Below are 27480 nucleotides of genomic sequence, written 5' to 3'. Positions count from 1 at the left end.
CCTGGGGCTGGGCGGCGCGGCGGGGCGCGGGCTCACGGGCGCGGCGGAGGGTCACGCGGGCCGCGCCGCCGCAGCCGCCACCGCCGCCGCTCCCCGGCGCGCCGCCGCCCTCCGCCCTCCGCCGCCGCCGCCCGCTCCGACCCGCCCCCGCGCCCCGTGCGCGCTCGGGCCCGGCGTGGCGGCGGAGGCGGGGCCGCCCCGTGCCCCGCCCCCCTTAACCCTCGCGGGCCCGCGGCCCGGGACGGCGGCTGGCGGGGGGGAGGGGGCGGCCCGCGCGTTGGGGGGGGGGGGGGGGTGTGCCGCAGGCGCCCGCGCGCGCGGTCCCCGCTGCCTGTCCCTTCTCCTGTCGCCGAGCGGGCGGCTTCCCGCCCCTTCCTCGCCCCCGCCGGGCCTCTCCAAAGGCTTTCCGGGGGGCCGGGGCCCCGGTCGCGGCCCCCGAGGGCAGCCCCTCGACTGGCCTTGGCCGTCCCTCCCGATTGGGACGAGAGGCAGCGGCCTGGAGCGCCCTGGGTCACCGCAGCCACGTATCCCGCCCCCGCCCGCGGTGGGGAGCCAAAGTCAGGGTCGGTCTGCCCCGACGAGGAGGCGAGGACGGAAACCTGCCCCGGCGGGTGAGGGAGGGACGGCGCCCACGTGCGGGGCGCGCTGGAGAGAGGAGGGTCCCCGCGGCGAAAACTTGAGTCGCTCTTCCCGCCCAGGGCAGCCTCTGCTCTAACCAGCCTTCGCTCCGCCCTTCCCCGGGGTCAGGGCTCCACAAGGGAGAGTCTCCCACAAGTTCACGTGGTGCACCCAGCAGGGAAGGAGGGACACACGCCTTGTCTTGTCTTCAGGACCCGCCCGAGACCCCAGCCCCTCAGTAGCGCCCCCCGCCCGGAGCACCGAGCTCTCTGGGCACCCCGCCCCCCCCCCCCCCCCCCCGGGGCGAGGGGTCTGCCTGACCTGACTGGACTTGATGCAGAAACACCTTAGGTGCAAGGGGTCTGTCTCTGGCGGAGGGGCCACTCTGTGCCCTGGGCAGGGAGGTGAGGAGTGGTCCCCAGCAGCTGTCCTGCGGGCCCTGGGTTCCCTGTAGCACCGCCCAAGTGCAGTTTTCACCGGCGGGGGAAGGGAAGGATGTACTCTATGGCTGCCCTGCTCATTGAGTCCCCCCACCCATCCTTACTAATTCCTGGTCATCCCAGAAAATTCTGGATCAGGTCGGCACCAGATGTCAAGGCCTCCACCACACTTTCCCCGGGCCCAGCATGCCTCATTACGCCCTGGAAGACCCTCACCCAGATACTAGGCCCCTTCAGCTAGTTGGGACCCTGAATGGGGTCTCTCCAGGCCTCTGCACCTGGTGGAGAAGGCTTCCGAGTAAAGATTTGGGAGGGGTGTTCCCTGGTCCTGGGCCCGGCTTCTGCCCTTTCCTCAGGCACAGAGATCCCTGGGCTTGGACACCTGACCCAGCTTGGAGGGTGGAGGGGGGACACTCAGGAGCTTCCACAGGGAAGCAAAAAATGATGATGATCTAGGGACCCCCCGTCCCTACTCCGAGCTCCCTGGCCCTCAGTTTCCAGTGGAAGCCTGAAGGAACTGCAGCCGCTCTGGTCCCAAGCAACAGGACGGTGGGGGGGGTGGGGCACGCCATAGTCTCCAGTGACCAGATCACTACTGTGGCATCTCTGGGCCTGAGGACCGCTGGGTGGCCGGTTTGTCAGCCCACTCCCGAGAGGAGAGCCAGGCGGAATCAGGAGTTCTGTGCATGGTCTTGCAAAGCGGGCGAGGTAGAGATCCACTTGGATCCAGCCCGGTGCCCCTCCCCGGGGTCTGGTGTGCATACCCTGAGCCTGTTTTGGGGCTGGGGGCTCACCAGGGCGGAGCTTTTCCTGGTCAGGGCAACTCCTGGCCAGGGCTGGGGGCTCTGCTGTCTGTCCACCCCTTTGTGGGCATTTGCTCTGCCCAGGGCCCCCTGCCTGTTGGGGACACAGAGCAGGCGATGATGAGGAGAGAGCTGTGCCCAGTGTCCCTGTGCAGGCTCTGCGGGGCGGCAGCGGGGCTGCCGAAGAAAGCCTTTATTCCCACGTGAAGCAAAGAATTGTCCCCAGAGACCGGGAGGGACTCCCCCGCCCTTTCCCCCACACCGGCCTCCACAACTGCCCCTGCCAGTGGCCAGCAGGGCCACCTTCTCTAGTCCTACTGAGGCCCGGTCCCAGCGCTCGCCTCTGTGTGGGCCTGGAGCCCACAGGCCACCGGCCGCAACCTGAAGGGAACACGGAAGGGTTGGGGCCCTTGCCTCTGGCGCCACAGAGACGGTCCATCTCTGACTCTGGGACCAAGTCCTGAGAGCCTCCGGTGAGAGCCCCTTTGACCGCCCCCTGCCCAGAAATATAAGGGCTCGTGGCCTTTTCTGGAGTATCTGAGCCTGTTGTCATCTCTGCTCCACTAAAGGGAGGGGAGGGGAGGAGGGGGTTGCGAGTCAGCACCTGCCTTCCCCAGGCAGCTGCGTGTGGCCCTGGTGGCCCCCCTCCCTCCGGAAAGGGCATGTGGGCGTGACTACAGAGATGAGGGCCTGGGACACGCGACTCGGGCGTGGACCGCCTCCCACGCGCAGAGACCGGGTGGCCGGTCCGTTGGCCCACCTCGGAGAGAAGAGCCAGGCACCGTCCAAGTTCACACGAGCGCCGGAGGCTTTCCCGCCCCCCACTTCTCCCCCGACCCCAGAGATGAGGTGGAGGTGGGCGGGAAGAGGGGGCCCCCCCGCTTCTGACCGGAGGGAGCCACCTTCCCGGGCAGTTCCACTGGAAGCCCGAGGCGGGGGCCTGGGCTCCGGGGCATGGCTGCCGAGTGCTGGGCTGGCGCCAGGCTGGCACGACGGAGGGAAGAGAGTGAAGACCCAGCCCCCTGCCGAAGCTGACCCCACGGTCCTCCCACAGCGGCACGGCCAGGATGTGTCCCCCTGCCCGCAGCCTTTCTAACTCCCAGTAGCAGTGACCCCTGTTTCTCTCTGGGAACCTCCTTTCTCCCTCCCGACTCTGTGCGGGTTTGGGTGGGGCTCACGCACCCCTGTCCGGGGGCTGGGGGGGCACCCAGGTTCGCACCCAGTGCAAACGCAAACACACGCGCACTCTCACTTGCTCTCTCTCAAGTAAAACCTTTAAAAAATCCGTTCACTTTTTCACTTACAGATTTTTTAAAGACCCCTAATGGCATGAACATCAATAGCAGACAGTCGTCTCGTCCTGCTCAGAGGCACCAGACTGACCTTAAGGGTGTCCCCGGCGGGGGTCTGGGTGTTGCAGTTGGTTAAGCATCGACTCTTGGTTTTGTCTCACTCTCTCTCTCTCTGAGAAATAAAATTTTTTTTAAAGTCTTTTTTTAAAGACTATTTGGGGGCACCTGGGTGGCTCAGTGGGTTAAGCCTCTGCCTTTGGCTCAGGTCATGACCTCAGGGTCCTGGGATCGAGCCCCACATCGGGCTCTCTGCTCAGCGGGGAGCCTGCTTCCTCCTCTCTCTCTGCCTGCCTCTCTGCCTACTTGTGATCTCCGTCTGTCAAATAAATCAATAAAACCCTTTAAAAAAAGACGATTTGAGAGAGTGAGAGAGCGAGGGCACAAGAGGGGGAGAGGAGGAAGCAGGCTCCCCCGCCGAGCAGGGAGCTCCATGTGGGGCTGGATCCCAGAACCCCAGGACCACGACCTGAGCCAAAGGCAAACACTTGATTGACTGAGCCACCCATGTGCCCCTAAATAAGTCTTTAAAACAAAGGCTGTGCCCAGAAGCCTCGTGGTTTCACCCTCCTGCACCCCCAGTACTGCCCGTCCCTTTGCTGCCGGAGCCTGAGAGCTGCCCGGGCCTGTCCCGGAGCTCGGTGGGCCACGGCCACCCACAGTAACCCTTTGGTTGCCACTCCTGCCTGGAGAGGGAGCCTCCCCGTGAACCCACCCAGGTCACACGTGCTGGCTGCCCTGGGCTGGTGTCCGTCTGAGCTCCCGTGCGGAGTGGGGGGTCCAACCCTCATGGTCCCCTGCCCAAAGAAATGCTTCTGCCCAGTGGGACAGCCAGACCAGCCCGAGGTGACAACTTCCAGGGGCCATCTGGAAGCATCCCGGGGGATGCTTGCAGACAAGGTTGTCACGCTGGCAAGGGCCTGGAGAGAGCCAGGGGCCTCCCTGAGGCTGGCATCAGGCCTGCGGGGATGGGGAGCGCGGAGACGTAGGGACATGGGCTGGCGGCTGTTTAGGCTCTGGGAGGGCGGCGGCTGCCCATGGCCATGGCCCCCACAGCCAGGGGGTCTCCGTGGCACAGCAGTCTGCGTGTGTGGCACACTCCATCCCCAGGACTCTAAGGGCCACCATCCCACTCCCTCTGTCCAGCTGCAGGGGCACCTTTCTCTCCTGGAGAAGCCTGGCCTGAGAGGTAACCTCTGGTCGAGCCACAAAGCACCAGGCAGGACAGGGATCTCAGCGAGGCGAGGGGTGGGCCCCGCGTCGTGCCCCTCTCTGGGCGGGGGGGGGGGGGGACTGATGTCAAGTCAGAAGGGCCCTTGGTGGGAGCCATACTCCCTTCTGACTCAGGCTCCCAGAACTTGGCAAAGCTCTCTCCTCAAGTGGACAGCAAGTCCCCAGACTTGCTGGGGAGAGGTCTGAGGTGGTCTCCCTCCACGAGAGCAGACCATGGTCTGGTTACCCTGCAAGGCCCTCAGCCACCAGTGGACCAGAACACACAGTGACCTGGGCATCTGTGTGGCCTGAGCTGGGGGAAGGGATGGTCTCCACAGCAGCCCCCAGTCCCCTGTCCCCGGCAGGCATCCACGGGGGGCGTCACCATGTGTGACAAATGCTCCACGGACCCCAGACCCAGGGCACCGTGGCTGCTAGTGGCCAGCAGGGCTGGGGGCGGGTGCAGAGGGGACAGAGAGAACATGTTCCGAGTGGCTGCTCCTGACCCTGGATGCCAGGGCCCCAGGGCCAGTCCTCAGAGCCCGAATGACCTCGGGGCCTGGGTGCCACTGTTTACAGCAGCAACGGGAACCTGCTGCCCGGTGATGCTCTGAGGCTATGTGGGGGGAGGCTCTGCCCACCTTACCCATCACCTTTGTTTCTGCGTGGGAGAAAGCTGGTGTAGCGGGTGACCGCTCTTGCCGCTGTCCCTGCTGGGTGGGGGCAGACCGGCTCTCCAGCCTGGACATAACTGCCGTGTGCTCCTTTTGGGCGGAGATGTCCTGGGCTTTCGAAGCGCACCTCCAGGGCCATACGGGCACAGGCTGGCGTCGCTGTCCCTATTGGCACCTAGTCCTGTTTGCTCACGTGTGGGGCAAGTCCCACCTGCTCTTGGTCATGCTGTCTGCACAGAGGCACCTTCTCAGGACCTGCACTTCTATGAGTGTGACCTGTCGCCCCCAAATCCAACATTCTGCTTGGATCCACCACAGTGACGTCATGCCCTGGTGCCGCTCTCCAAGTCGGCATGTGTCTGCTCTGAAGGGCATCTGAGCCATCTCCCCGTGAAGCCAGAAGAAAGCGCCGGGATTTCCCTCTTCTCCCTTTCTGCAAAAACTGGTGCTGAATCTCCTCATTTTGTTGGTTTCGCTACTTGAAAAGGGTCAAAAGTCTCTCTTTCTGGAAGGCGCTGTTCTCAGCATTACCCTGCTGAGGGGCACCTGTAGGTCGGCTGTCTGCACAGCCGCGGCCCCGCGGCCCCTGCGTGTTGGTAGCTACACAACGCTGGTCACTTAGTCATTTAGACATGCAGGGCCCTACTGGCTAGGGAGATGGGGGGGCAAGGCCCAATTCCTCCGGGATGTCTGAGCCACCCAGGTGCCCCCAAATAAATAAAATCTTAAAAAAAAAAAAGCCTTCCAAGTTGATGTTAAAAAAGGATTCTCTATAAAAAAATAAAAAAAAAATTAGGGGCGCCTGGGTGGCTCAGTGGGTTAAAGCCTCTGCCTTCGGCTCAGGTCATGATCTCAGGGTCCTGGGATCCAGCCCCGCATGGAGCTCTCTGCTCAGCAGGGAGACTGCTTCCTCTTCTCTCTCTGCCTGCCTCTCTGCCTACTGGTGATCTCTGTCAAATACATAAATAAAATCTTTAAAAAAAAAACTAAAAAACTAAAAAAATTAAAAATTAAAAATTAAATTTAAAAAAAAAAAGGATTCTCTGGGGCCTTGGCTGGCTCAGCTGGTGGAGTGTGAGACTTGACCTGGGGCCCTGAGCTGAAGCCTCACCTTGGGCGTACAGATGACTTAAATATACAATCTTCAGGAAGAAAAAAAGGGGGGATTCTCCTTTGGTTCCCCCAAGCTGTCATAATTTTATTTATTTATTCCAGGTCTGACTTTGATCAACTTGGGATTTGTTGTGGTGCAAGGCCCAGGCTCCCGAATCCGCTTCATGGATTAAATGGTCCCCCTGGCCCCAGGGGTTCATGACGGGGGCTCACCCCCAGCCCTACAGGAGTCCCACGCAGCGTTGCTGGCTCTGCTCTGCCGCACACGGTTCTAATCATTTGGCTCTGAATATGCTTCTCCATCTGGTAGGGCTCACGCCTCTTCACTTTGTTTGCCGTAAATGTTCTGGGTATTCTTGCCTTTCTAATGGATGACCTTTAACTCTCTCTTTCTCTCTTTTTTTACTTAAATTCAGGTTAGTGAACATAGAGTGTGGTATGTGTCTTAGGAGTGGAGTTTAGCGACTCATCGCCTATACACGGCACCTCGTACTCACCCCAGCAAGTGCCCTCCCGACGCCGTCGCCCAGTTACCCCGTCCCCCACCTCCGACGACCCGCAGTTGGTTCTCTGTAGCCCAGAGTCTCTCACGGTTTGTCTTCCTTTCTGTTTTTATCTCATGTCCCCTTCCCTTCCCCAGTGTTCATCTGTTTCCTTAAATTCCACACATGTGTGAAATCGTGTTTGCTGTTCTCTGACCTTGTTTAGCATGGTACACTCACGTTCTATTTTAACTGTCTTTTCTTAAACATACATTTTATCGGGGCGCCTGGGGCTCAAGCTGACTGAGCGCCGGACTCTTGGTTTCAGCTCAGGGTGCGGTCACAGGGTCCTGAGCAGGGGCCCCTCGTAGGGCCCTGCGCTCAGCGGGGAGTCAGCCTGACAGTCTCCCTCTGCCCCTCCCCGCTTCAGCGCCCCAACCTGTGTGCGCCCACGCTCTCGCTCTCGCAGTAAATAAAATAAAACGCATCCATTTTCAGAGTAAAGTTTGATGGATTTTGGCAGAAGTGGACGCCTGTGCAGGCCCTCCCTAAGCCCAACACGAACATCCCCCGCCCCTGCCAGGCCCCCAGACCCCCCTCGTGCTCCACCTCTCGTGGCCGCCGTGGCCCCAGGCCCTGCAGCCTTGCTCTTACGGGCTGTCCCACGGAGGCACGTGCCCTGTCCTTGGTGTATGCTCCCCTCACTCCGGGGTTCTAAGCCTTTTCCCTGTCACAAGTTCCTCCTCCTGCTTCAGAGCAACATCCACTCCACGACCTGCTCACAGGGTCCCGTGCTGCGGGACATCGGCAGGCTTTAGCAATGACAAATAAGCTGCTTATCTATGGGGCAGGGGGTGTGTGCGATTAACGCAGCAATGGGCCACATTATTTTCCAAAGTGGCCGCACTGTCCTACGCTTCTATCCGCACCGGCACCTCCGAGCCGGACCCTGGGCTCTCGCCGTCCTTATCCGTAGAACAGGACAGAGGCTCCTCCCCAGCTCCTTGGCCTGAGTAGGAATTACGTGTGAAAACACGCGTGAGGCAGCTCTCACCGGGGCCGCTCTGCTCTCAGCACAGAAAACAATGACGTTGACTCAACTCAAGAGAATCGTGGAGGGAAGGTGGTGGAAAGAGAGAGGTTTGGTGACGGGCGCCTGGGTGGCTCAGTCGTTAAGCATCTGCCTTCGGCTCGGGGCACGGGATCGAGCCCTGCTCGGCGGGAAACCTGCTTCTCCGTCTTCTCCATCTCCCCCTCCTCCTGCTTGTGTTCCCTCTCTTGGTGTGTCTCTGTCAGATAAATAAAAACATCTTAAAAAAAAAAAAAAAGAGAGGGAGGTTAGGTGGAAATCTGCCCCTCCCCTGTGGGGCATACTGTCCAAGCTTCTTCCCCGCATTCTGCTTCCAGAAGGAAGCCTGCCAGGCACGCCTTCCAAGGGCGGAAAGAGATGGGTCCCAGAAGTGCAGAAAGGAGCCTCAGCTGCGGGAAGTGGCCGGGGAGGCCTCCGGAGGGGCTGGGCGGCTGCGACCTGCCCAGGCAGGGGGTGCTCCAGCACGGAGGCTGCCGGTTTCCCCAACATCCGTTCTTCCCTCCTTCCTCGGTAATACCTGCACGAGCTTAACCGATGCCCATCTCCATAAAAACCACACATCCCAGCCTTCCTTGCTGGGTGTGCCAAGTTCTGGTCACCCGCCAGCTGCTAGAAGTCCCCTTGCTACCAGACAGTTGGCTTCCAGGCAGGAGGGAACCAGGAGGACAGAAGAGCAGCAAAGGAGAATAAGACGGGGTCCCTGGGGACTCGGGACCTTTGGCACCAGCCCCAGGCCACCTCCACTCAAGAGAGCAACCATCCTCTGTCTGTATGTTTTAAAGAGATTTTATTTTGAGTGTGGGTGGGGAGACAAGAGTAGACAGAGAAGGAGAAGCAGACGCCCTGTGGAGCAGGGAGCCTGACATAGGATGTGATCCCAGGGCCCCAGGATCACGACCTGAGCCGAAGACAGATGCCCAGGCGACTGAGCCACCCAGGCGTCCCCAAATCACTTTTGTCTGGAGGTTTTCCCACGTGCTTGCTTGAGCCTGAGCCTACGCTCTGCTCTTAAATTTGTTTTTTTTTAATTTTTAAAAAATATTTTATTTATTTGACAGAGAGAAATCACAAGTAGGCAGAGAGGCAGGCAGAGAGAGAGGAGGAAGCAGGCTCCCCGCGGAGCAGAGAGCCTGATGAGGGGCTCGATCCCAGGACCCCGAGATCATGACCTGAGCCGAAGGCAGAGGCTTTAACCCACTGAGCCACCCAGGCGCCCTTAAATTTGAACAGAGAAAGAAGACTCATCAGACATTCGAGGAAAGCGTCCAACATGGAGCAGAGGGACCAAAGCACACAGAGGACAGGACACTGAGTGGAAGAGAGTGCCAGCAGGAAGCAGAAAAAAAGGCTTGAAACTCGATTGTTAACTATAGAAGTAATTCTAATTTCTCCATGAGTGAGAGAAAATGCATTTATGAAAGAACACTGTCTACGAAAAGGAACCAGAAAAAAATAAACATGCACTCAGGAAGACAAAATACACGAGAGTTTCCGACGTGCTGTTCCAGCATCGCCGGACAGGTCCGCGACTCCCGGCAGACGCTCACTTGGTGCTTTACAGTTTAACTAAAAAAGAAAAAGAAAAAAATTAGCAAACGTGAGCTAAGAGGCTCTCCTCGGTGGCTCAGTTGTTAAGCGTCTGCCTTTGGCTCAGGTCATGACCCCGGGGTCCTGGGACGGAGCCCGCATCCAATGTGGACTGTGCCTCTCCCTCTCCCTCCGTCCCTCCCCCCGTTTGTGCTCTCTTCTGCACTCTGGCTCTCAAATAAATAAAATCTTAAAAAAAAAAAAACCTTAAAGAAAAAAATTATGGTTTCACACAAACCTCATGGGATGTTTTATTTTATTTTTAACTTTTTAATTTTTATTTTTAGAATATGTTATTTATTTATTTGCTAGAGAGAGAGACAATGAGAGGGATCACAAGCAGAGGGAGTGGGAGAGGGAGAAGCAGGCTCCCCGCCGAGCAGGGAGCCCAACACGGGGCTCGATCCCAGGACCCTGAGATCGTGACCTGAGCCAAAGGCAGATGCTTAATGATGGAGCCACCCAGGCGCCCCTTAATTTTTTTAAGATTTATTATTTGAGAGCGAGAAAGAGAGAGACAGTGAGGGGGGCAGAGGGAGAGAAGCGGACTGCCCCATTGCGTGGGAACCTGACACAGGGCTTGTCCTCAAGAGCCTGAGATCATGACCTGAGCTGCAGTCAGGAGTCGGGGCTTCACTGGCAGGCGCCCCGCACCGGGCGTTTTACGTCCCGGCCGCTCACCGCACCCTTCCTCGGCGCTCCGGACAGCGAGGGCGGCTGGTCTTCCCACTCCGGCTGCTCCCGAGGGTGTCCACGTTGGTCGGCAACAGCTGCGGCTGCTACCAGGCGGCTGGGTTCACTGGCCCTGCGAGGGCCTTCTCCGTGGCCGCTCCCGGCAGGGTCCGCGCTCCTGCTGTCATTCTGAGGGACTGACTTGTACTCCTGCTACGCGTGGCTTCAGTGTCGCAGATCAAGCAGTCTCTTTTTCCTCTGAAGGACGATCTAGACGTGTGTCCCCACCTGGAGCGTCGCCCTTCTAGGACGGCGAAGAGAGCTGGAGAAAAGATCTGCTCCTTCCTGGTTGCTCTACGCTTTTTTCCCGTCTAAAAATGATGTTGCTTCCCTGGGAGTTCTTCTTCTTTTTTTTAAGATTTTATTTATTGGGGGCGCCTGGGTGGCTCAGTGGTTTGGGCCGCTGCCTTCGGCTCCGGTCATGGTCTCGGGGTCCTGGGATCGGGTCCCGCGTCGGGCTCTCTGCTCAGCGGGGAGCCTGCTTCCCTCTCACTCTTCTCTGCTTGCCTCTCTGCCTACTTGTGATCTCTCTCTGTCAAATGGATGAATAAAATCTTTAAAAAAAAAAGATTTTATTTATTTATTTGACAGACAGAGATCACAAGTAGGCAGAGAGAGAGAGGAGGAAGCAGGCTCCCCACTGAGCAGAGAGCCCGATGTGGGGCTCGATCCCAGGACCCTGAGGCCATGACCTGAGCTGAAGGCAGAGGCTTTAACCTACTGAGCCACCCAGGCGCCCCGCCCTGGGCGTTCTTCTAACCACATCACCGACTGGTTCCCCGGCTTCTGGTGGTGAGGAGTCACGGATGCGCCCGTCCACCTCTTTGGTAACCCGCGTCCGTGGCTTTTCTTCTTCCCTTTGTTTATGCTGTAGCAGCCGCTGTTCTTTCCCCCAGAACATTCCCGAGGTTTGCCGGATCTAGCGCCGGCTGGCCCCTCATCTTCACGGTCTCCTGGCCCAGAAGCACCGGCCGGTCCTTCCAGGGAGGGAAGCTGGCGCGCAGGGTGTGTCCTCTTTGCAGGGGTTTTTGCTTTCAGGGTGCCTCTTTGGCTATGTGACAGATGTCTTTGTGTGTGACATCCTGTAGTAAAGATCTATGTGAGCGAGCGCACACAGGCGGGCAGAGGAGAGGGAGAGAGAATCCCAAGCTAGCTCCCCGCCCAGCACGGAGCCGGACACAGGGCTTGATCTCACGACCTTGAGGTTGTGACCTGAGCAGAAATCAAGAGCCTGACACTTCCCCGACTGAGCCCCCGGGGTGCCTCCAGTCAGGACCATTTTTGTCGTTTGATTCCCTGTTCTTCGGTGCCCTCAGGTTCCCTCTGCTCCTCTGGGGACCGGACAGGGACCAGCAAGGCGTGCGGCTCCAGCATTCCCAGCGTCTGGGGCCTCCCTCGTCATCACAAATGTACGTCTCTGAGGGAAAGAAGGGCCGTCTTCTCCATCAGCATCTTCCATGGCCTTCTTTTCTGTTTCTGGAAAATTGTGGCCATTTTTGTCCCATCTTTGTCTTCCTCCAACTTCTGCTTTTCTTTTCTTTTTTTTAAAGATTTTCTTTATTTGACACAGAGAGCGAGCCCGAGTAGGGGGAGCAGCAGACGGAGAGGGAGAAGCAGGCTCCCCACTGAGCAGGGAGCCTGAAGTGGGGCCGATCCCAGGGCTCTGGAATCATGACCTGAGCTGGAGACAGATGCTCAACCGACTGAGCCACCCGGGCGCCCCTCAGGTTCCGAACCCTCCTGAACCCAAGCTGGAAGACTGCGGCGTTTTACTGCAGCGGTCTGGGGCGGCTCCGGCTTCACAGGGTGGCCATAGGTGAGCACTGCTGGTCCCTGATGAAGGTGGCCTTTGTGTCCGATTCTGGGAAAGTGCCAGAAGTCCCGGAGGTTCTGAATGCCATTGAGGAGGAGGAAAGTCACCTTGCAGGGGACCAAAAACAGCCCCATGCTGATAACCAAACTGTTACACTGGCCCCATCGCAGAATTAGTGCGTGGCCGCCAAAGCCGGGATTGTTCTGGTTGAATAGATCCCTGCCATCAGGGGCAAATTCCCCGCTGTCTTGACGGCTGCTATCTCCAGAAGGAGAGCTACGTCCTTAGGGCTTGGGGCTGACGGCGCCCACGGCTGGACTGGGCGGTGGGGGAGGGTAGCATGGGCGTGCAGACACGCTCTTTCTGGTTGCCGCATTCTGTTAAACTTTGAATCCCCTTAAAAATTCCCACGACTGTTTGGACCAAAACCCATGTGGATGGGTCCTGGCACTTTGGCATCATTCCCAGTGGTTGTTCCACCAGAGTCTGCTGTCCTGAAGCTTCTCTTTGGTCAATCCATGTTTGAGCCAATGCACTCGGGTCAGTTCGGGTGCTTATCGGTACTGGAGTAACCGCACCCATTGTGGCGGGTTTGAGGCCCCTTGCTGCCAAGGCTGACCACCTTGACCCCATATCCTATCTCCTCAATTTATTTAACTTCCTATCTCAGAGGGTGGCCTTCTGCATGAGGGTTAGGTTGATTCCGACTACAGCTCAGAGGGGAGCAGCAAGCTCACTTGTGCCCTCCCTGGTTCGGGAACACACGGTCACACGTTTCCTGTAACGCCTCTCTGACCCTACAATGCTCCCACTTCCTCACAAACAGGATTCAATTTAACTCAGTTCTAACGCTATTTACGTGGGGATAGCATCGGATCTCACCGGCTCATGGGTCAGTCCCACAAGACTCCCCCCACACACAAGGAAATATTTTATTTACTAGATGACTAGCTTATGATCGAGGCTGTAACTCAGGAACAGCCCGATGGACGAGCTGCCTGTGGTCGGGGTGGGGGAAGGGTGCAGAGCTCCCGTGCCCGTCGGGGCACCACATGTCCACCGCCCCACGCTCCAGACCCGTCCTTCAGGCTTCTTTGGAGACGTCATAACAGGAGCACGATTGATTAGGTTGTTGGCCACTGGAGAATGGGCTCAGCCCCTCACCCCTCTCCTGTCCCTGGAGGAGCTCGGGGTGAGGCTGAGTTCCGGAGCCTCCAGTCACATGGATGGTCTCCCCTCACCCACCCCTAGAAGCAGGAACACTTTATTTTTTTTTTTTTAGATTTTATTTATTTATTTGTCAGACAGAGATCACAAGCAGGCAGAGAGGCAGGCAGAGAAAGGAAGGGAAGCAGGCTCCCTGCTGAGCAGAGAGCTGGATGTGGGACTCGATCCCAGGACCCTGGGATCATGACCTGAGCTGCAGGCAGAGGCTTTAACCCACTGAGCCACCCAGGCGCCCCCCAAATAAACCATTTTTGTGGGTAAAAAAACTTTTGTTCTTAAAGTTAACAAAGACTTTCCAAAAATCACCTTATTAACAAACTCAGATGCTGCTAAGAGACTGTTTATGAGTATCAAAACACACTTCTATGATTCAGAGGTTTTAGGAGCCAGAAACGGGGGATGAAAACCAAGTGTAGGTTTCTTGGTGCACGTCACACACCCGTGGAGGTTAATGACCAACAGGAGGGACCGACCGTAACGTCCAGGTCTCCCAGGAAGGCACAAGGTGAGAACCAAGTTACAGGTTAGTGCCAAGAAACCCAGTGACCAGCTGAGAGGCGGGCACCCGCCAGGAGGAGCAGAGCCAGGGGCCTGGGGACAGTCGGGTCCTGATCGCGGTCAGGAAGGCGGGACCGAGCCTCGGGACGAGAGCTGCGTGCGGAGACCGGAGAGGGCCCCGCGCAGGCCCGCCGCCGCCCCGCAGGGCGCCGAGGAGGGAAGGGAAGGTCGGAGGAGAAGGCGCCGGCCCCAGACCTGCCCAGGCTGAAGGGTCCCCAAGCCGCAGGGCCGGTCCGAGCCGCGCCCCGAAGGAGCCCTCTGCACGGAGCCGGGCGCCGGAGCGAAGGGAGCGGGACGCGCGACGGGGCGGCGCAGACGCCGGGAAGACGTGGGGGCGCGGGAGCCGCGGCGGGGAGATCGGGCGCTCCGGGGCGGGGGTCCGGGGGGCCCGGGGCCGGCCCTGCGGAGGAGACACGGGGCTCCGGCCGGCGGACTCCAGGCGTCGCGGGGCAGGACGGCCGCGGCTCCGCGGGAGTCAAAGCCATCGGCCCGCGTCACTCTGGTTGTCCGCGGCCAGGACGCCTGCGCGCGCTCTCCGTCTCCACGGCAACGGGCAGCGTCCCTGCGCCGAGGGCCTCAGAGCCGCGCCACGTCGTGCCGACGCGGGGTGACGCACTTCCGGCGGGGGTCCCGCCTCCTCCCGCCAGGGGGCGTGACCGCCAACTCCGCGCCCCGGCCGCGCTGGCCTCGGGTCCCGGCGGCGTGGCCCCCTTTGTCCGGCCCGCACGAGCCCGGTCCTCGGTGGCTTCCTGGGTGCCAGGGTCTCGGCGCCCAACCGGACAAGCAGCCCGGCTCCTTCCAGTCCAGGCGCCGCTGCTCGGCTCCGCGCCCCCGGCCCGCGGCGCGGTGACAGGTCCGCCGAGGCCGCCGCCGCCCTCTGACGACGTGTACTACGCGCTGTCCGATGTGAGCGCGCCTTCCGTCGGCGTTTGGCGCAGAGGCGAGCCCGGACCCTTGCCGGGAGCAGGGCGGGAGGCTTCCCGTCGCTCTAGGGACACGGGCCGGGATTCCTTCCCTCACGTCCCGCCTCCTGCGGCCGCGTGCGTCACCGCCGCCGCGGAGCCTCCTGGGAGTTGTGGTTCAGATCCTCCCCCCCGCCTCCGGCGCCAGTGGGCTGCAGACTACAACTCCCGGCAGGCCCCGCGGCGGCCCCCGGAGCCCCGGACTCGGGGTCCTCGGCGGCCTCAGCCGGTGGTCGCGGCGCGGCAGGCAGGCCTGGCTGGCGGGGTTGAGCAGCAGAGGGGCCGCGGGCGGGCTGTCGCACACACCGAGGCCGCTCGGCAGGCCACTGGCAGATAGACTCGGCGCTTTTCGGTCCCTGGAGCTCCCAGGCCGAGCGGGCGGGACGCAAACTTACGGGCAAGTGGAGGGGTCGGCGGGGGCACTAGGGTCTGGCCGCGACCGGGGCCCGGGGCGGCTTCCCGAGGAAGGGGGGTGGGACGGCAGGAGGTGGGGCGGCCCCGGGCTGGTGGGGCGGGGTCACGCTTGGGGGTGCGCGTCCGCCCTGCCCAGTCCGGCCCGGCCCGCCCCCGCTGTCCCCGCGGAGCCTCGGCCGGGACGCAGCGCCGGGCCCTGACGTCTGCAGCGCCCGGGCCACCGGCCCTCCGGCTCCGCTCGCGGCGGCAGGTCGTGTTCGGGCGCTGCGGCTCCTGCGCGCGCCGGACGGACTGCTGCAGCGGGAGCGAGGCCGCCAGAGCCCAGGGAAGCCCTGCAAGGCGGGAGGCAGGCCCCCGGGGCAGCGCTGGCCGTCGCGGTGTCGGCACGGAAATGGGCATGTAGACGGCGGGCAGCCCAGGAGCAGACCGGCCGGCTCCGTCCGCCCGCCGCGGTCCCGTCGGCGGTGCTAACTGTGCGTCTTGGCATTTCCCAGGCGCCACGGGGCTGGATGGCTCTGGGCTTGGACGCTCGGCAAGGCTAGAGGCCAACCCCCAGGTCTCCAGGCGCCAGGGCTGCAGCCGGCAGGCTCAAGGCGGGCAGGGGGGGCGACTGGACACCCAGACAGGTGAGCTCTTGACAAGCTTGTGCCGTGACGGGTCGGATCTGCTGTTTCATCCTGTGGCTTCTGTTGGATGCGTGTCAGAGGAGTTTGGGTTGTTTCTGAGCGTGTGCGTCTGCGTGCGGGGGGTGCTCCATCATGCGGCTTGCGGTCCTCTGCGTTCAGAACCCACTGAAGAAATAAGGAGGGGTGCCGGGCAGGCTGTTTCTGGTGGCGCTTGCGGGGCAGGGGTGAGGCAGGCCAGATGGAAGCCCTGGCAAGTGCAGCCCCTCCTGGCAGGTCCCCTCCCGGCCTGTTGCTCCAGATGCAACACGTGTCTGAGCGCCTTGCCCCCGCGCAGAGCGGCCCCTGCAGTGGTTGGGGCCGGACGTCCCAGGTTGCAGGGTGCCTGAGGGCTTCCGTTTCGGCCGAGACTCAGGTGATGACAGCCTTGTCCTTCCTTTGGGTCTTCCGCCGGCAGGTGTCTCCTCGCTGGGCCAGACTGGGTGCCTGGGTGCTCTGTCTCAGGGCTTCCTCCCAGTCGCTGATGGGTCAGACTCACCAGCACCCAGAATGTCCACCTTGGTCTTAGCCAGACCTGCTGCATGACAGGAGCCCGTGATGCACCACGCTTTGCCGGGTGACTGTGCCCCACATGGTGTCGCTCAGACAGCATCGCCGGGTACAGCTGGAGACACAGGGAAAGGCGTGGCGGCCGCGCGTCGCACGTCCCGTCAGCGTCATGTAACCGTGTTCTTCTGAATAAAAGCAACTTGCCAACCTCCTAGCTAAATGGGATTGGATCTTTATGGTTTTTAAAAGTTTTTCCAATAAAATATTCACCAATAGGGAAAACCTCTTGTTTCTGTGCTGTCCTAACGTATGTGTTAGAAGTCGTTCTGCCCCCCCAGAGCTGGCGGGTCCTTGAGACAAGAGAGACTAGTGCCCAGCAAAACAGACCCAGACGCCTGCCTGTTTGCTTGAGGTGGTTAGACGCTAAAAATGTAAAACTGCCTTTTAAAAACCGTTTTCTCCAGACTTGCTTGTTGGCTGCCTGTGTGGTTTGCTGTGTTCTGTGTTGGCATGGCTGCTAGTTTCCAACAGGAAATCTCGGTGGCTTTCCAATTTGTGACCCGAGAAGCAGCCGCTGAGTGTCTGGAGCCCTGACTCGAGGCTGGTCTGTGTTCTAAGGTGAGTTGACTTTCGCTAAGTGTGCGTCTGTCCTTCCAGTCCTGTGCTTTGACCGGCTCAGACTCTTTTTCTTTTTTGAGAGAGAGAGAGAGAGAGAGTGCCCGTGTGTCTTCGCATGTCGGTGAGAGGGAGGGTCCAAGGGAGACGGAGAGAGAATCTTAAGCAGATCCCCTCTGAGCGTGGAGCCTGAGGGGCCTGATCTCACGACCCTGACGTCATGACCTGAGCCGAAATCAAGAGTCACATGCTTAACTGACTGAGGCGCCCAGACGTCTCTGCTGCAGAGTCATTTTACTTTACTTTACTTTTTTTTTTTTAAAGATTTTATTTATTTGAGGGGGAGAGAGCATGAGAGGGGAGAAGGTCAGAGGGAGCAGCAGACTCCCCGTGGAGCTGGGAGCCCGATGTGGGACTCGATCCCGCGACTCTAGGACCATGATCTGAGCCGAAGGCAGTTGCCCAACCAACTGAGCCACCCAGGCGCCCCCACAGAGTTATTTTAGACAAATGTCTTGACAGCCTCTGCCGGGGTTTGGGTGCCGGGCAGGGGTATGGCCTGTGAGCTGTGAGGAACATGTCAGAGTACAGCTTTTGCGGCAAAGGAGGAAACAGAAAGCAGTCTCTCGGTGAATATTCCCACGGAAGCGGGTGCTCGCTTCCTCTGTAGCCTCTCTGGGTTTGGTCACTGCCTCCCGACTCCTGAGCCTGGGCCATTCCCCACTTGCCACCCCCTCCCCACACACCCTGGCGGGATCTGCCGAAGAAAAGTAGTGAGCCCCGATACCAGGAGGGCTGGGCACCTGCCGTCCCGTGGAGCGTGCTCAGTGCTGGGCCCCAGGGACGACAGTGACAAAGACCAGGCAGACGGGCGGAGAGAAGGGATGGAGAGACTCGGAAAGCTCCCCGGCCCCCCAGGCCAGAATGCCGCGCCGGGATGCTTCCGAGGCCCTGTAGGAAGGGACGGGGTAGGGGGTGCTCTCGGAGGCTCTGCTCAGGCCCGAGGAGAGGCGGCACCTCTGCTGAAGCAGACGTCACGACCCGTGCGGGTCAGGGGAGGTGAGGAGCCCGGGAGGCTCCTAGGGCAGCTTGCTGTCCTTCTCGGGTGCCCCTGTGTCCTGTCGGAAATGCTCCTGTAGCGTGTGGCCCGGGGATCCCTAAGGCCAGCGGGTGGGCAGGCTGAGCGGCCGGCCCTGGAATGGCCCAGGACACGTGGGTCCTTTCCTGCCCTGAGTCCTTTGTTTGCGGGTGGAGCCGATTTCTGGGCTCTGCAGGTCGGGGGGCCCCTGCCAGCCGGGGCCTGCGGTGGGGCTGTCTGTGCACGCACGTTCGGGCTCGTGGTTGCCTGGGACGAGGCACACTCTGGCTGAGTGTAGCTGGGGCGTGTAGGAAGGGCAAGGAGTAGCGGTTCTGGTGGCTTCCCAGCGTGCAGGTTCCCAGCAGAGGGAGGCAGGGGAGGGGGCACGCAGGCCGCCGGCTCAGGCTGTGCTGCTCCGTGCAGCTCGCGTATCTGGACCCACCCGGGGGAGCCCATGGCGTCCCTCCCCGGTCTGGGGCTTGTTGGTGCCCCGGGGGTCGCAGGCTTTCTCGGGGGTGTTCTCGGGCGGCGGGCCTGGGCTGGGTGCTGCTCTGTAGAGGAAATAAGAAGCCTGGCCCAGGAGCCCCACGTCAGCAGGGCAGAGCCTGGAAGGGAAGACAGCCGGGGAGTGACAGGACAGGGAGGCTGAGTGGCCCACGAGGTGAGGAGTTTCTTCGTGGAAAGGCTCCTGAGTAGTCGTGGGTTGGGAGGGTTTATCGTTCCAGAACATGCACCTGCTTCTGCGGGAGCCCCTGGAGGTCCCGCACGGGCCGGTGGAGAAGCCGCCGCCACAGGCAGCCTGTGCGGGAAGGAGGAGGATTTGCAGAAGCTGGAGCTGGATCCCACCCATGGGAGTCTGGGGCACAGGCTGAGTCTGGCCCGGCCCTGCCCACCCTGTGCTGGACCCGGGTCTCAGAGTGGAGCCGGGCAGAGGGTGGGTGTCAGATGGCCCATGGGGCTCAGCTCCTGCCCCTGGCAAAGCCTGGCCACCACGCCTCCTCTGCCCACCAGTGGCCTCCGGTGGGTGGCAGTGTTTCCTGGGCGGGGCCAGGCCTGGGATGCCTAGGGTCGGCCTTGGGGGTGGGGCGACGCTTGGTTTTCCTCCCGTGTTGGCTGACGGGGCCCCCCGGGCCCTAGTGGGAGCTGGCAGTGACCGGGCTGGTCCTCAGCCACACCCAGCCAGCCTCGGTCTGCCCCCAGCCTCCTGGGCGCGCGGTGAGGAGACGGCCAGGTACACCCGGGCTCGCTGCTTTTGCAGCCTTAGAGCCCTGCTGGCAGCGTGGCAGACGCCTCCAGAAGTGGGGTGCTGACTGCGCTCTTACAGTCTGGGCGTCCCTGGGCCTCTCCAAGTCCTGTTGATTTTCTCCCAGCTGTGTCGTTAGTTACAAAAAAACTTTATTAAGAAACATAATACCAGGTTCCAGGGGCGCCTGGGTGGTCAGTGGGTGAAGCCTCTGCCTTCGGCTCGGGTCATGATCTCAGGGTCCTGAGGATCGAGCCCCACATGGGGCTCCCCGCTCAGCGGGGTTCCCGCCTGCCTTTCTGCCTACTTGTGATGTGTCTGTCAAATAAATAAATAAATAGGTCTTTCAAAAATAATAATAGCAGGTTCCAGGTCGTAAGCGGTTGGCCTGTAATCAGCAGCCAGATCAGGACGTAGGACGGTCCCGTGTCGCAGAGCCCCACGATGGCCCGCGTTGCTGTCTCCCTGCTTTGGGAACCTTTTGTAAATGGACTCCAGGGGTGGGCTGTGAAGAGTGCAGGGTGGGGGGTTTAGGCTCCCTTGGGGGTAGATCCCATCTCATGCTCCGGTTCACCCTCGAGACGGGACGGTGTTGCGGTGAGCACAGGTGGCCCCTTCTTCTGGTGCAGTCTGGAGTGGGCGGGCCACAGTCCTGCAGGAAGGGCCCAGAAGCTCGAGTGACCTCAAGGCACGGTTTCCCGACCTGGGTAGGGTCCCCCTCGTGAGTAGTGGCCTGTGACCAGATGACCCAGGTGACCCAGATGAGTCCGGCGGGGCGTACCTGTGCCAGGCTGTGCCCCTTTACCTCAGGGTGTCCGCTCCGCAGCCGTCTGCCTTCCCTGCATGCTGTGGAGACAGGCCCCCTGTGGGCAGAGGCAGCTTCTCAGGGCTGCGGCCTTTTTAGTCTCTTCGTGGTGTCTTGATGGACGCTGGTTCCTGACTTGGGCGCAGCCCAACTCACCGGCCGCACGAACGAGTCTGTTTTCTGAAAGCGGCGCTGTCTTACCTTCGTGTTGGTATCTGCAGTCCAAACCCACCGACTTGGGAACAGTAGGTCCTGGTGGCCCACTGTGCGCCGACCACCCTGCACTGGGTCTGCCGGCACAGGTGGACCCTCTGTGGGCATTTGCCAGGCCTTGTTCCTTGGGGGTCCGTCGTCCTCTCACCAGGACTGCCCCCTCCCCCCACTTCTGCCTGTGATCACCTCGAGGCAGGGTCTCATAGCGGCTGGAGGGGCCTTTCCACAGAGGTGCCCAGCTTTCCTCCAGGACAGCTGCCGCTGGTACTTCCCAGACTAGCGTCCCCTGCTGCTGGCCGCGGCCAGGTGAGCCTCCTTTGGTCCGTGGCGCTGACCACGCCTCCTTCAGCCCCAGGGCATTTGCACTTGCCCTCCTCCCCCTCCCTGCCTCGCTCTCCCAGACTTGTCCCCACCTGCCTCTGTGGCGGTCCTCGCAGAGCCGGGGAGAGCCTGTGTGGCCTTGATGTGGCCTGAGCGCGCCGTCTGCCTGCAGGTCCTGGAGCAGCTCCACCCACCATGGACCCAGACCCCCAGGCAGGCGTGCAGGTGGGCATGCGTGTGGTGCGCGGCGTGGACTGGAAGTGGGGCCAGCAGGACGGCGGCGAGGGCGGCGTGGGCACGGTGGTGGAGCTTGGCCGCCACGGGAGCCCCTCGACCCCTGACCGCACGGTGGTCGTGCAGTGGGACCACGGCACCCGCACCAACTACCGCGCGGGCTACCAGGGCGCGCACGACCTGCTGCTCTACGACAACGCGCAGATCGGTGCGTGCGTGAACCCGCGGCAGCGCCCGGGCGTGGGGGTGGGGTGGGGCCCGGTGCGCCCTGACCCTGCCCTGCCCCCAGGCGTGCGCCACCCCAACATCATCTGCGACGGCTGCGGGCGGCACGGGCTGCGGGGCATGCGCTGGAAGTGCGGCGTCTGCCCCGACTACGACCTGTGTACGCACTGCTACATGCACAACCGGCACGACCTGGCCCACGCCTTCGAGCGCTACGAGACCGCCCACTCCCGCCCGTGAGTTCCCGCCCGCGCCCCCGCGCCTGGTCTCGGCCTTGGCCCCGGCCACGCGCTCCCCAGGCTGCAGCTCAAGCCCTTCCTGAGCGGCTTCCTGGAAGAGTGACCGAGTGACCGAGGTCGCGGTCCCTCCAGAGGCCGGGTCCCTGACACCAGCCCCCACGCCCCAGGGAAGGTAGCCCCCTCCGCCAGAGCGGGTCTGCAGAGGTCGGTGGGGGGGGGCGGGGTGTCTGTCCTGGCACCGGCCCCAGAACCGGATGTGGCTGGCTGCCCCCGGACGGCTGTGCCGGCCTGTGTGGCCACATCCCGAACTAACCCAGAGACACAGCTGGGGACACCCCGCTGGCCAGCCTGGGGGGCTCTGTCCCGGAGGGAGTGCGGCTGGAGGATCTCCTGGGCGGGGGCGGCCACCCAGAGGCCCCGCCCACAAGAGGCTGCTGCCCCGTCTCCAGGTCGAGTCCCCCATGGGGGAGGGGTGTGTGTCCCATCCCAGCTGCCTGCTGGCCGGAGGGGGAAGCGGGACCAGCTGTCTGGGCGCCTCTGCGCAAGCCTGTGTTCCTCCCTCTTCGGTTACTCGGTGCTGAGCCCTCCCTGGGCCAGGCCGCGCCCTGAGCTCTGGGGCGACCCTCACAGCTCAGCAGCTCACTAGGGGGCAGCAGGTGTGGAAAGAGGACTGCGCTCGTGGGGGCCGCGCTGTGAGGGGCCCAGAGTGGAGGGCGCTGACCGGCGGGGCGGGAGAGCTGGGTGGGGCCGGGCTCGCGCCCTCGTCCTGCCGCCCACGTGGCCCAGCAGCCACTTGCTCTCTTGCAGGGTCACCCTGAGTCCCCGCCAGGGCCTCCCAAGGATCCCATTGAGGGGCATCTTCCAAGGCGCGAAGGTGGTGCGGGGCCCGGACTGGGAGTGGGGCTCGCAAGACGGTGAGTGGGGGTCTCGGCTGCCGCTGGCTGTGTGTGAGTCTTGTGACGCCGGCTTGGCCTGCCATGGGGCCTTTGTCCCCCCAGGAGGGGAAGGGAAGCCAGGCCGAGTGGTGGACATCCGTGGCTGGGATGTGGAGACGGGCCGGAGCGTGGCCAGTGTGACGTGGGCCGATGGCACCACCAATGTGTACCGTGTGGGCCACAAGGGCAAGGTGGACCTCAAGTGTGTGGGCGAGGCAGCTGGTGGCTTCTACTACAAGGAGCATCTCCCAAGGCTCGGTAGGGTTTGGCCCCAAGGACACCACACCTGCCTGCCCGCTGCCCCCTGTCCTGGCTGGGGCCTGGGGCAGCGCTGGGCCGGGGCCAGGCGCTGAAGCTGCTGAGTGGGGGGACGCCGCTGGGCGGGGGGACGCTGCTGAAGGGGGGCCTGTCGCCCGCCCTCAGGCAAGCCAGCGGAGCTGCAGCGCAGGGTGAGTGCGGATGGCCCGCCTTTCCAGCACGGGGACAAGGTTAAGTGTCTGCTGGACACGGACGTCCTAAGGGAGATGCAGGACGGCCACGGCGGGTGGAACCCCCGGATGGCGGAGGTGAGCTGCCCCGCCTGCTCAGCCCCCCCCGTCCCCCCCCCCCACGTCCTCTGGACCCCCGGCCCTCCCGCTCCACCCGGCCACAGCCTCCGTGACCCGCCACAGTTTATCGGACAGACGGGCACCGTGCACCGCATCACGGACCGCGGGGACGTGCGTGTGCAGTTCGGCCGCGAGACGCGCTGGACCTTCCACCCCGGGGCTCTCACCAAGGTGCATGGGGGGCTGGGCTGAGCCCCGTCTGTTCGCCTCTGCGCCCCTCCGTGTCCCTCGTCGGCTCTGGGAGTGCCTTTCTGCAGTCCCTGGGAACAGGGGAGGGCTTGGTGGGGTCCAGAGGGGCTGAGTTCCGCAGGGAGGGGATCCTGGCGTGAGGGACGGGCAGGGGAGGCGCTGGCACCGGCAGCCCAGGCACTCGCTGTCGTCCTGCTGGGCCAAGCAGCCCCTGCAGCCTTAGCGGTGGGAAGCACCTTTTCAAATGTTCTTCAGTGGTGTGGCATGGGGAGCACTGGGGGCAGTGGAAAGGGCCTTTAGGAAGAGGGCGCCACAGCCCAGGGCGACAGGGACAGGCATAGTGCTGTGCGGGTCGGGGCCCTGGGGGGAGGCGTGTACCCCCAGCGCTCGGCTCTGGGCCTGGAGCTCTGGCCCCTCGAGGGTGGGGCTTTGGGCCGGGTGCCATGAGACCCATGGTTCTCAGTGTGAGTCTCATACAGGGGAGGGCACGGGTGTGGGGGAAGTGGCCCGGAAAGGTTTGGGCACGGGGGAGGAGTGGCCCCTGACCCCCCCCTCCCCTGGTAGTCTGCCCTGCCCCCTGGTTGTCCCAGGGCCCCACACCACCCCCTGTGCCAGTCTGCACCGGCCTCGGCCATGCCGTCTGCCTCTCCGGCTGAGTGTAGGGACAGGCCTGCCTTGGCTTTCACCGCCGAGTCGGTGTTGGTCTGCTCTGGGTGCCACTGCCTGGCTGTCTCTCTGGCGGTCACCCCCATGGCTCCAGGGCTGCCTACCCAGGACTGACCTGGTCACGTGTGACTCCTCCACCTCTGAGGCAGGGGCTGGGGTCGAGTTCAGGTCTGCCTGTTCCGCGGAGGTGCCCTCCTGCTCCATGGCCCAGGGCAGCCACACCTGCGGGGGGGGCCCTCACGTGCCTTTCTCTCTCTCAGCACAACGCCTTCTGGGTGGGCGATGTGGTGCGGGTCATCGACGACCTTGACACCGTGAAGCGGCTGCAGGCTGGGCACGGCGAGTGGACCGATGACATGGCTCCTGTGAGTGCCCCCGTGCCCAGCCCCACCTCCCCTCCCGCCGGCGCGAGACCCGCCAGTGACCTTCCTCTCTCCCCGCTCAGGCCCTGGGCCGCGTCGGGAAGGTGGTGAAGGTTTTCAGGGACGGGAACCTGCGCGTGGCGGTCGGCGGTCAGCCGTGGACCTTCAGCCCCTCCTGCCTGGTGGCCTACCGGCCCGAGGAGGACGCCAACCTGGACGTGGCGGAGCGCGCCCGGGAGAACAAAAGTGCGCGAGCCCGGCGGGGGCGGCCGGCAGGAGGCGGGGCCGGCCGGCAGGAGGCGGGGCCGGCCGGCAGGAGGCGGGGCCGGCCGGCAGGAGGCGGGGCCGGCCGGCAGGAGGCGGGGCCGGCCGGCAGGAGGCGGGGCCGGCCGGCAGGAGGCGGGGCCGGCCGGCAGGAGGCGGGGCCGGCCGGCAGGAGGCGGGGCCGCCCTGGGCCCGCCCCTAACTGGAGCCCCGCCCCGCCCAGGCTCCCTGAGTGTGGCCCTGGACAAGCTGCGAGCCCAGAAGAGTGACCTTGAGCACCCGGGCAGACTGGTGGTGGAGGCGGCCCTGGGCAGTACGGCCGGGGCCCTGGACCTGCTGAGGCGGCACCCCGAGCAGGCGAGCCCCCGACGCCCCCCTGCCCTCCCTTCAGCCAGGCCCGGGGAGCGGGGTGGAGGACGGGGGACTGACCCGCGGGCTCTCCCGGCAGGTGGACACCAAGAACCAGGGAAGGACGGCCCTGCAGGTGGCCGCCTACCTGGGCCAGCTGGAGCTGGTGGGGCTGCTGCTGCAGGCGCGGGCGGCCGCGGACCTGCCAGATGACGAGGGCAACACGGCGCTGCACTACGCCGCCCTGGGGTGAGGCCTGGGTCGGAGCGCGGTGGGGGCGGGGCAGCCCGCAGGTCAGTGGGCATCACGCACCTGCTGCTCCCTCTCCTGTCAGGAACCAGCCCGAGGCTGCCCGCTTGCTCCTGAGCTCTGGCTGCGGGGCTAATGCCCTGAATGGCACCCGCAGCGCAGCCCTGCACGTGGCCGTGCAGAGGGGCTTCCTGGAGGTCGTGAGGGTCCTCTGTGAGCGCGGCTGTGATGTCAACCTGCCTGTAAGTGCTGGGTCCGCTGGCCCCGGGCTCAAGGACGCAGTGGTGTTGACTTTCCTGCCGAGTGACCACTGGCCCCCCGCCGGCAGGATGCCCACGCCAACACGCCTCTGCACTGTGCCATCTCGGCGGGCGCTGGCGCCAGCGGCATCGTGGAGGTCCTCACCGAGGTGCCGGGCATCGACGTCACTGCCACTAACAGCCAGGGCTTCACCCTGTTGCACCACGCGTCCCTCAAGGGCCACACGCTGTGAGTTGGGGGGAGGGGCACAACCAGCGGAGCCGACTCCCGTGGTGCTGCCGGGCCACTGCGGGCACAGTCCGGACCCCAGGCACATCTCCCCGCTCCCCAGAGCTGTCAGGAGGATTCTCGCTCGCGCACGCCAGCTGGTGGATGCCAAGAAGGAGGACGGCTTCACGGCCTTGCACTTGGCCGCCCTTAACAACCACCGGGAGGTGGCTCAGATTCTCATCCGCGAGGTGTGGACACGGGGCCCTGGACCAGCCCGGGGCCCTGGGGGTCAGGCCCCAGCTGGGGTCCCTGGGCTGAGCCGGTGCCCACCCCCTCTGCCCCTTCTCAGGGCCGCTGTGACGTGAACGTCCGCAACCGGAAGCTCCAGTCCCCGCTGCACCTGGCCGTGCGGCAGGCCCACGTGGGGCTGGTGCCGCTGCTGGTGGACGCGGGCTGCAGCGTCAACGCCGAGGACGAGGAGGGGGACACGGCCTTGCACGTGGCGCTGCAGCGTCATCAGCTGCTGCCTCTGGTGGCTGATGGGGCTGGGGGGGACCCAGGGCCCTTGCAGCTGCTGTCCAGGGTGAGGAAGTGTGGATCTGGGCGCTGCAGAAGTGGGCCGGAGTGCCCGGCTGCAGCCAACAGGCGGGGCCTGAGGGACTGTCCCCCTCGGCTGTGGGCGTCTGCCCCGGGAGTCAGGCCTTTGTGGGGGTGGGCTGGGCTGGGGCGCTGGGGTTTGCCAGAGACGTTTTCTGTGACCCGTCAGGGCAGCGTGGCCTGACCAGCCTGGGAAAGGGGATGGGGTGTGGGGTGGGTGTGGGGGGCACCGTCTGGGAACTCAGCCCCTGGTGTGGGGCTCCCTGGTGGGGGCCCTTTTCCTGCCTGCCTCCCTCCTGTTCCAGCGGCCTCAGGTGGCGAGGGGTTGCCCGAGACTCTGACCCGAGACCCGGGCAGCCAGGGGCTGGTGGGGCGTCCCCGATGGCTACTGGGCCGGCCCTAGGGCCTGCTCCGGCGCGCCCGCCCTCACCAGCCTCTGTCTGCCGCCCAGCTACAGGCCTCGGGCCTCCCGGGCAGCGGGGAGCTGACGGTGGGCGCGGCGATCGCCTGCTTCCTGGCGCTGGAGGGCGCCGACGTGAGCTACGCCAACCACCGCGGCCAGAGCCCGCTGGACCTGGCCTCGGAGGGCCGCGTGCTCAAGGCCCTGCAGGGCTGCGCGCAGCGCTTCCGGTGAGCCCGGCGGGGCGGGGCGGGGCGGGGCGGGGCGGGGGCGCCCTCCCCGGACCCGGGCCGCTTTCAAGCCCCCTCTTCCCACCGCAGGGAGCGGCACGCGGGCGGCAGCGGGGGCGCGGCTGCGGGCCCGAGGCTGGTGCTGGGCCCCCCCAACACCGTGACGAACCTGCACGTGGCCGCGCCGTCGGGGCCCGAGGCCGCCGAGTGCCTGGTGTGCTCGGAGCTGGCGCTGCTGGTGCTGTTCTCGCCGTGCCGGCACCGCACGGTGTGCGAGGGTGAGTGCGGGGGCTGCGGGGGTGTGGAGGGGGCCGAGCCCACGCGCACCCGCCCGACCGACCCCCGCCCCGCAGAGTGCGCGCGCAGGATGAAGAAGTGCATCAGGTGCCAGGTGGCCATCGGCAGGAAGCTGCGCCCAGGTGCGTGCCCGGCCGCGCCCCGCCGCGCCCCGCCGCGCCCCGCCTCCCCTCGCCTCCCCTCACCCCCGTCCCGCGATGCCGGCCCGCAGACGGCACGGAGGTGGCCAGCGCGACCCCGACGCCCGGGCCGCCGCGGCAGCTGGTGGAGGAGCTGCAGAGCCGCTACCGGCAGATGGAGGAGCGCATCACCTGCCCCATCTGCATCGACAGCCACATCCGCCTCGTGTTCCAGTGCGGCCACGGCGCGTGCGCACCCTGCGGCGCCGCGCTCAGCGCCTGCCCCATCTGCCGCCAGCCCATCCGCGACCGCATCCAGATCTTCGTGTAGCCCCCGCCCCGCGCCCCGGCCGCGCCCGCCGCCTTCCGGAGCCACGTCCCCCGTCGCCTTCGCAAGCCCCCGCGCGTGTTTTATAAAAAGATTCTCGGACTTTTTCGCTTGGTGCCTGCCTGGGGCGGGCTCGGGGGCCGGGGGGGGGGGGTTGTCCGCCCCGGGGTCCCGCCCCGCCCCGCCGCTGCCCCCCAC

The 27480-nt window shown here is 63.7% G+C and overlaps 1 protein-coding gene across 10 annotated transcripts; it reads left to right on the top strand.

Annotated features, from left to right (window-relative positions):
• Positions 1-15129: 15129 nt before the first annotated feature.
• On the top strand, positions 15130-27385 carry MIB2 (MIB E3 ubiquitin protein ligase 2). Of its 10 annotated transcripts, none has more exons than XM_046010535.1 (21): positions 15564-15700; positions 16711-16864; positions 20430-20506; positions 20694-20963; positions 21045-21216; positions 22027-22133; positions 22218-22412; positions 22578-22720; positions 22826-22933; positions 23878-23982; positions 24063-24225; positions 24467-24600; positions 24692-24840; positions 24926-25082; positions 25169-25329; positions 25433-25559; positions 25661-25894; positions 26360-26538; positions 26629-26816; positions 26892-26957; positions 27047-27385. In XM_046010535.1, the coding sequence occupies exons 4-21, from the start codon at positions 20717-20719 to the stop codon at positions 27283-27285; spliced, it is 2874 nt and encodes a 957-aa protein (XP_045866491.1). In that variant the 5' UTR covers positions 15564-15700; positions 16711-16864; positions 20430-20506; positions 20694-20716; the 3' UTR covers positions 27286-27385. The 10 variants fall into 10 exon arrangements, with proteins under 10 accessions (XP_045866526.1, XP_045866519.1, XP_045866491.1 ...); XM_046010525.1 differs by having other exon boundaries at positions 20397-20506; XM_046010519.1 differs by having other exon boundaries at positions 20316-20506.
• Positions 27386-27480: the final 95 nt, after the last annotated feature.

The sequence above is a fragment of the Meles meles genome, chromosome 1 (genome assembly GCF_922984935.1).
Source record: "Meles meles chromosome 1, mMelMel3.1 paternal haplotype, whole genome shotgun sequence".
NCBI lineage: Eukaryota > Metazoa > Chordata > Mammalia > Carnivora > Mustelidae > Meles > Meles meles.
The sequence above is the reverse complement of the archived record's forward strand: the minus strand, read 5'-3'. Positions and strand labels throughout refer to the sequence as shown.

What these genes read in the sequence shown, in the direction of transcription:
- MIB2 (XM_046010563.1), top strand. Translation starts at nt 20,717, where the DNA reads ATGGACCCAGACCCCCAGGCAGGCGTGCAGGTGGGCATGCGTGTGGTG. An exon ending in GGAGTGGGGCTCGCAAGACG is followed by an intron (nt 22,134 to 22,217) that starts GTGAGTGGGGGT and finishes TTGTCCCCCCAG; the next exon opens with GAGGGGAAGGGAAGCCAGGC. An exon ending in GGAGCATCTCCCAAGGCTCG is followed by an intron (nt 22,413 to 22,577) that starts GTAGGGTTTGGC and finishes GCCCGCCCTCAG; the next exon opens with GCAAGCCAGCGGAGCTGCAG.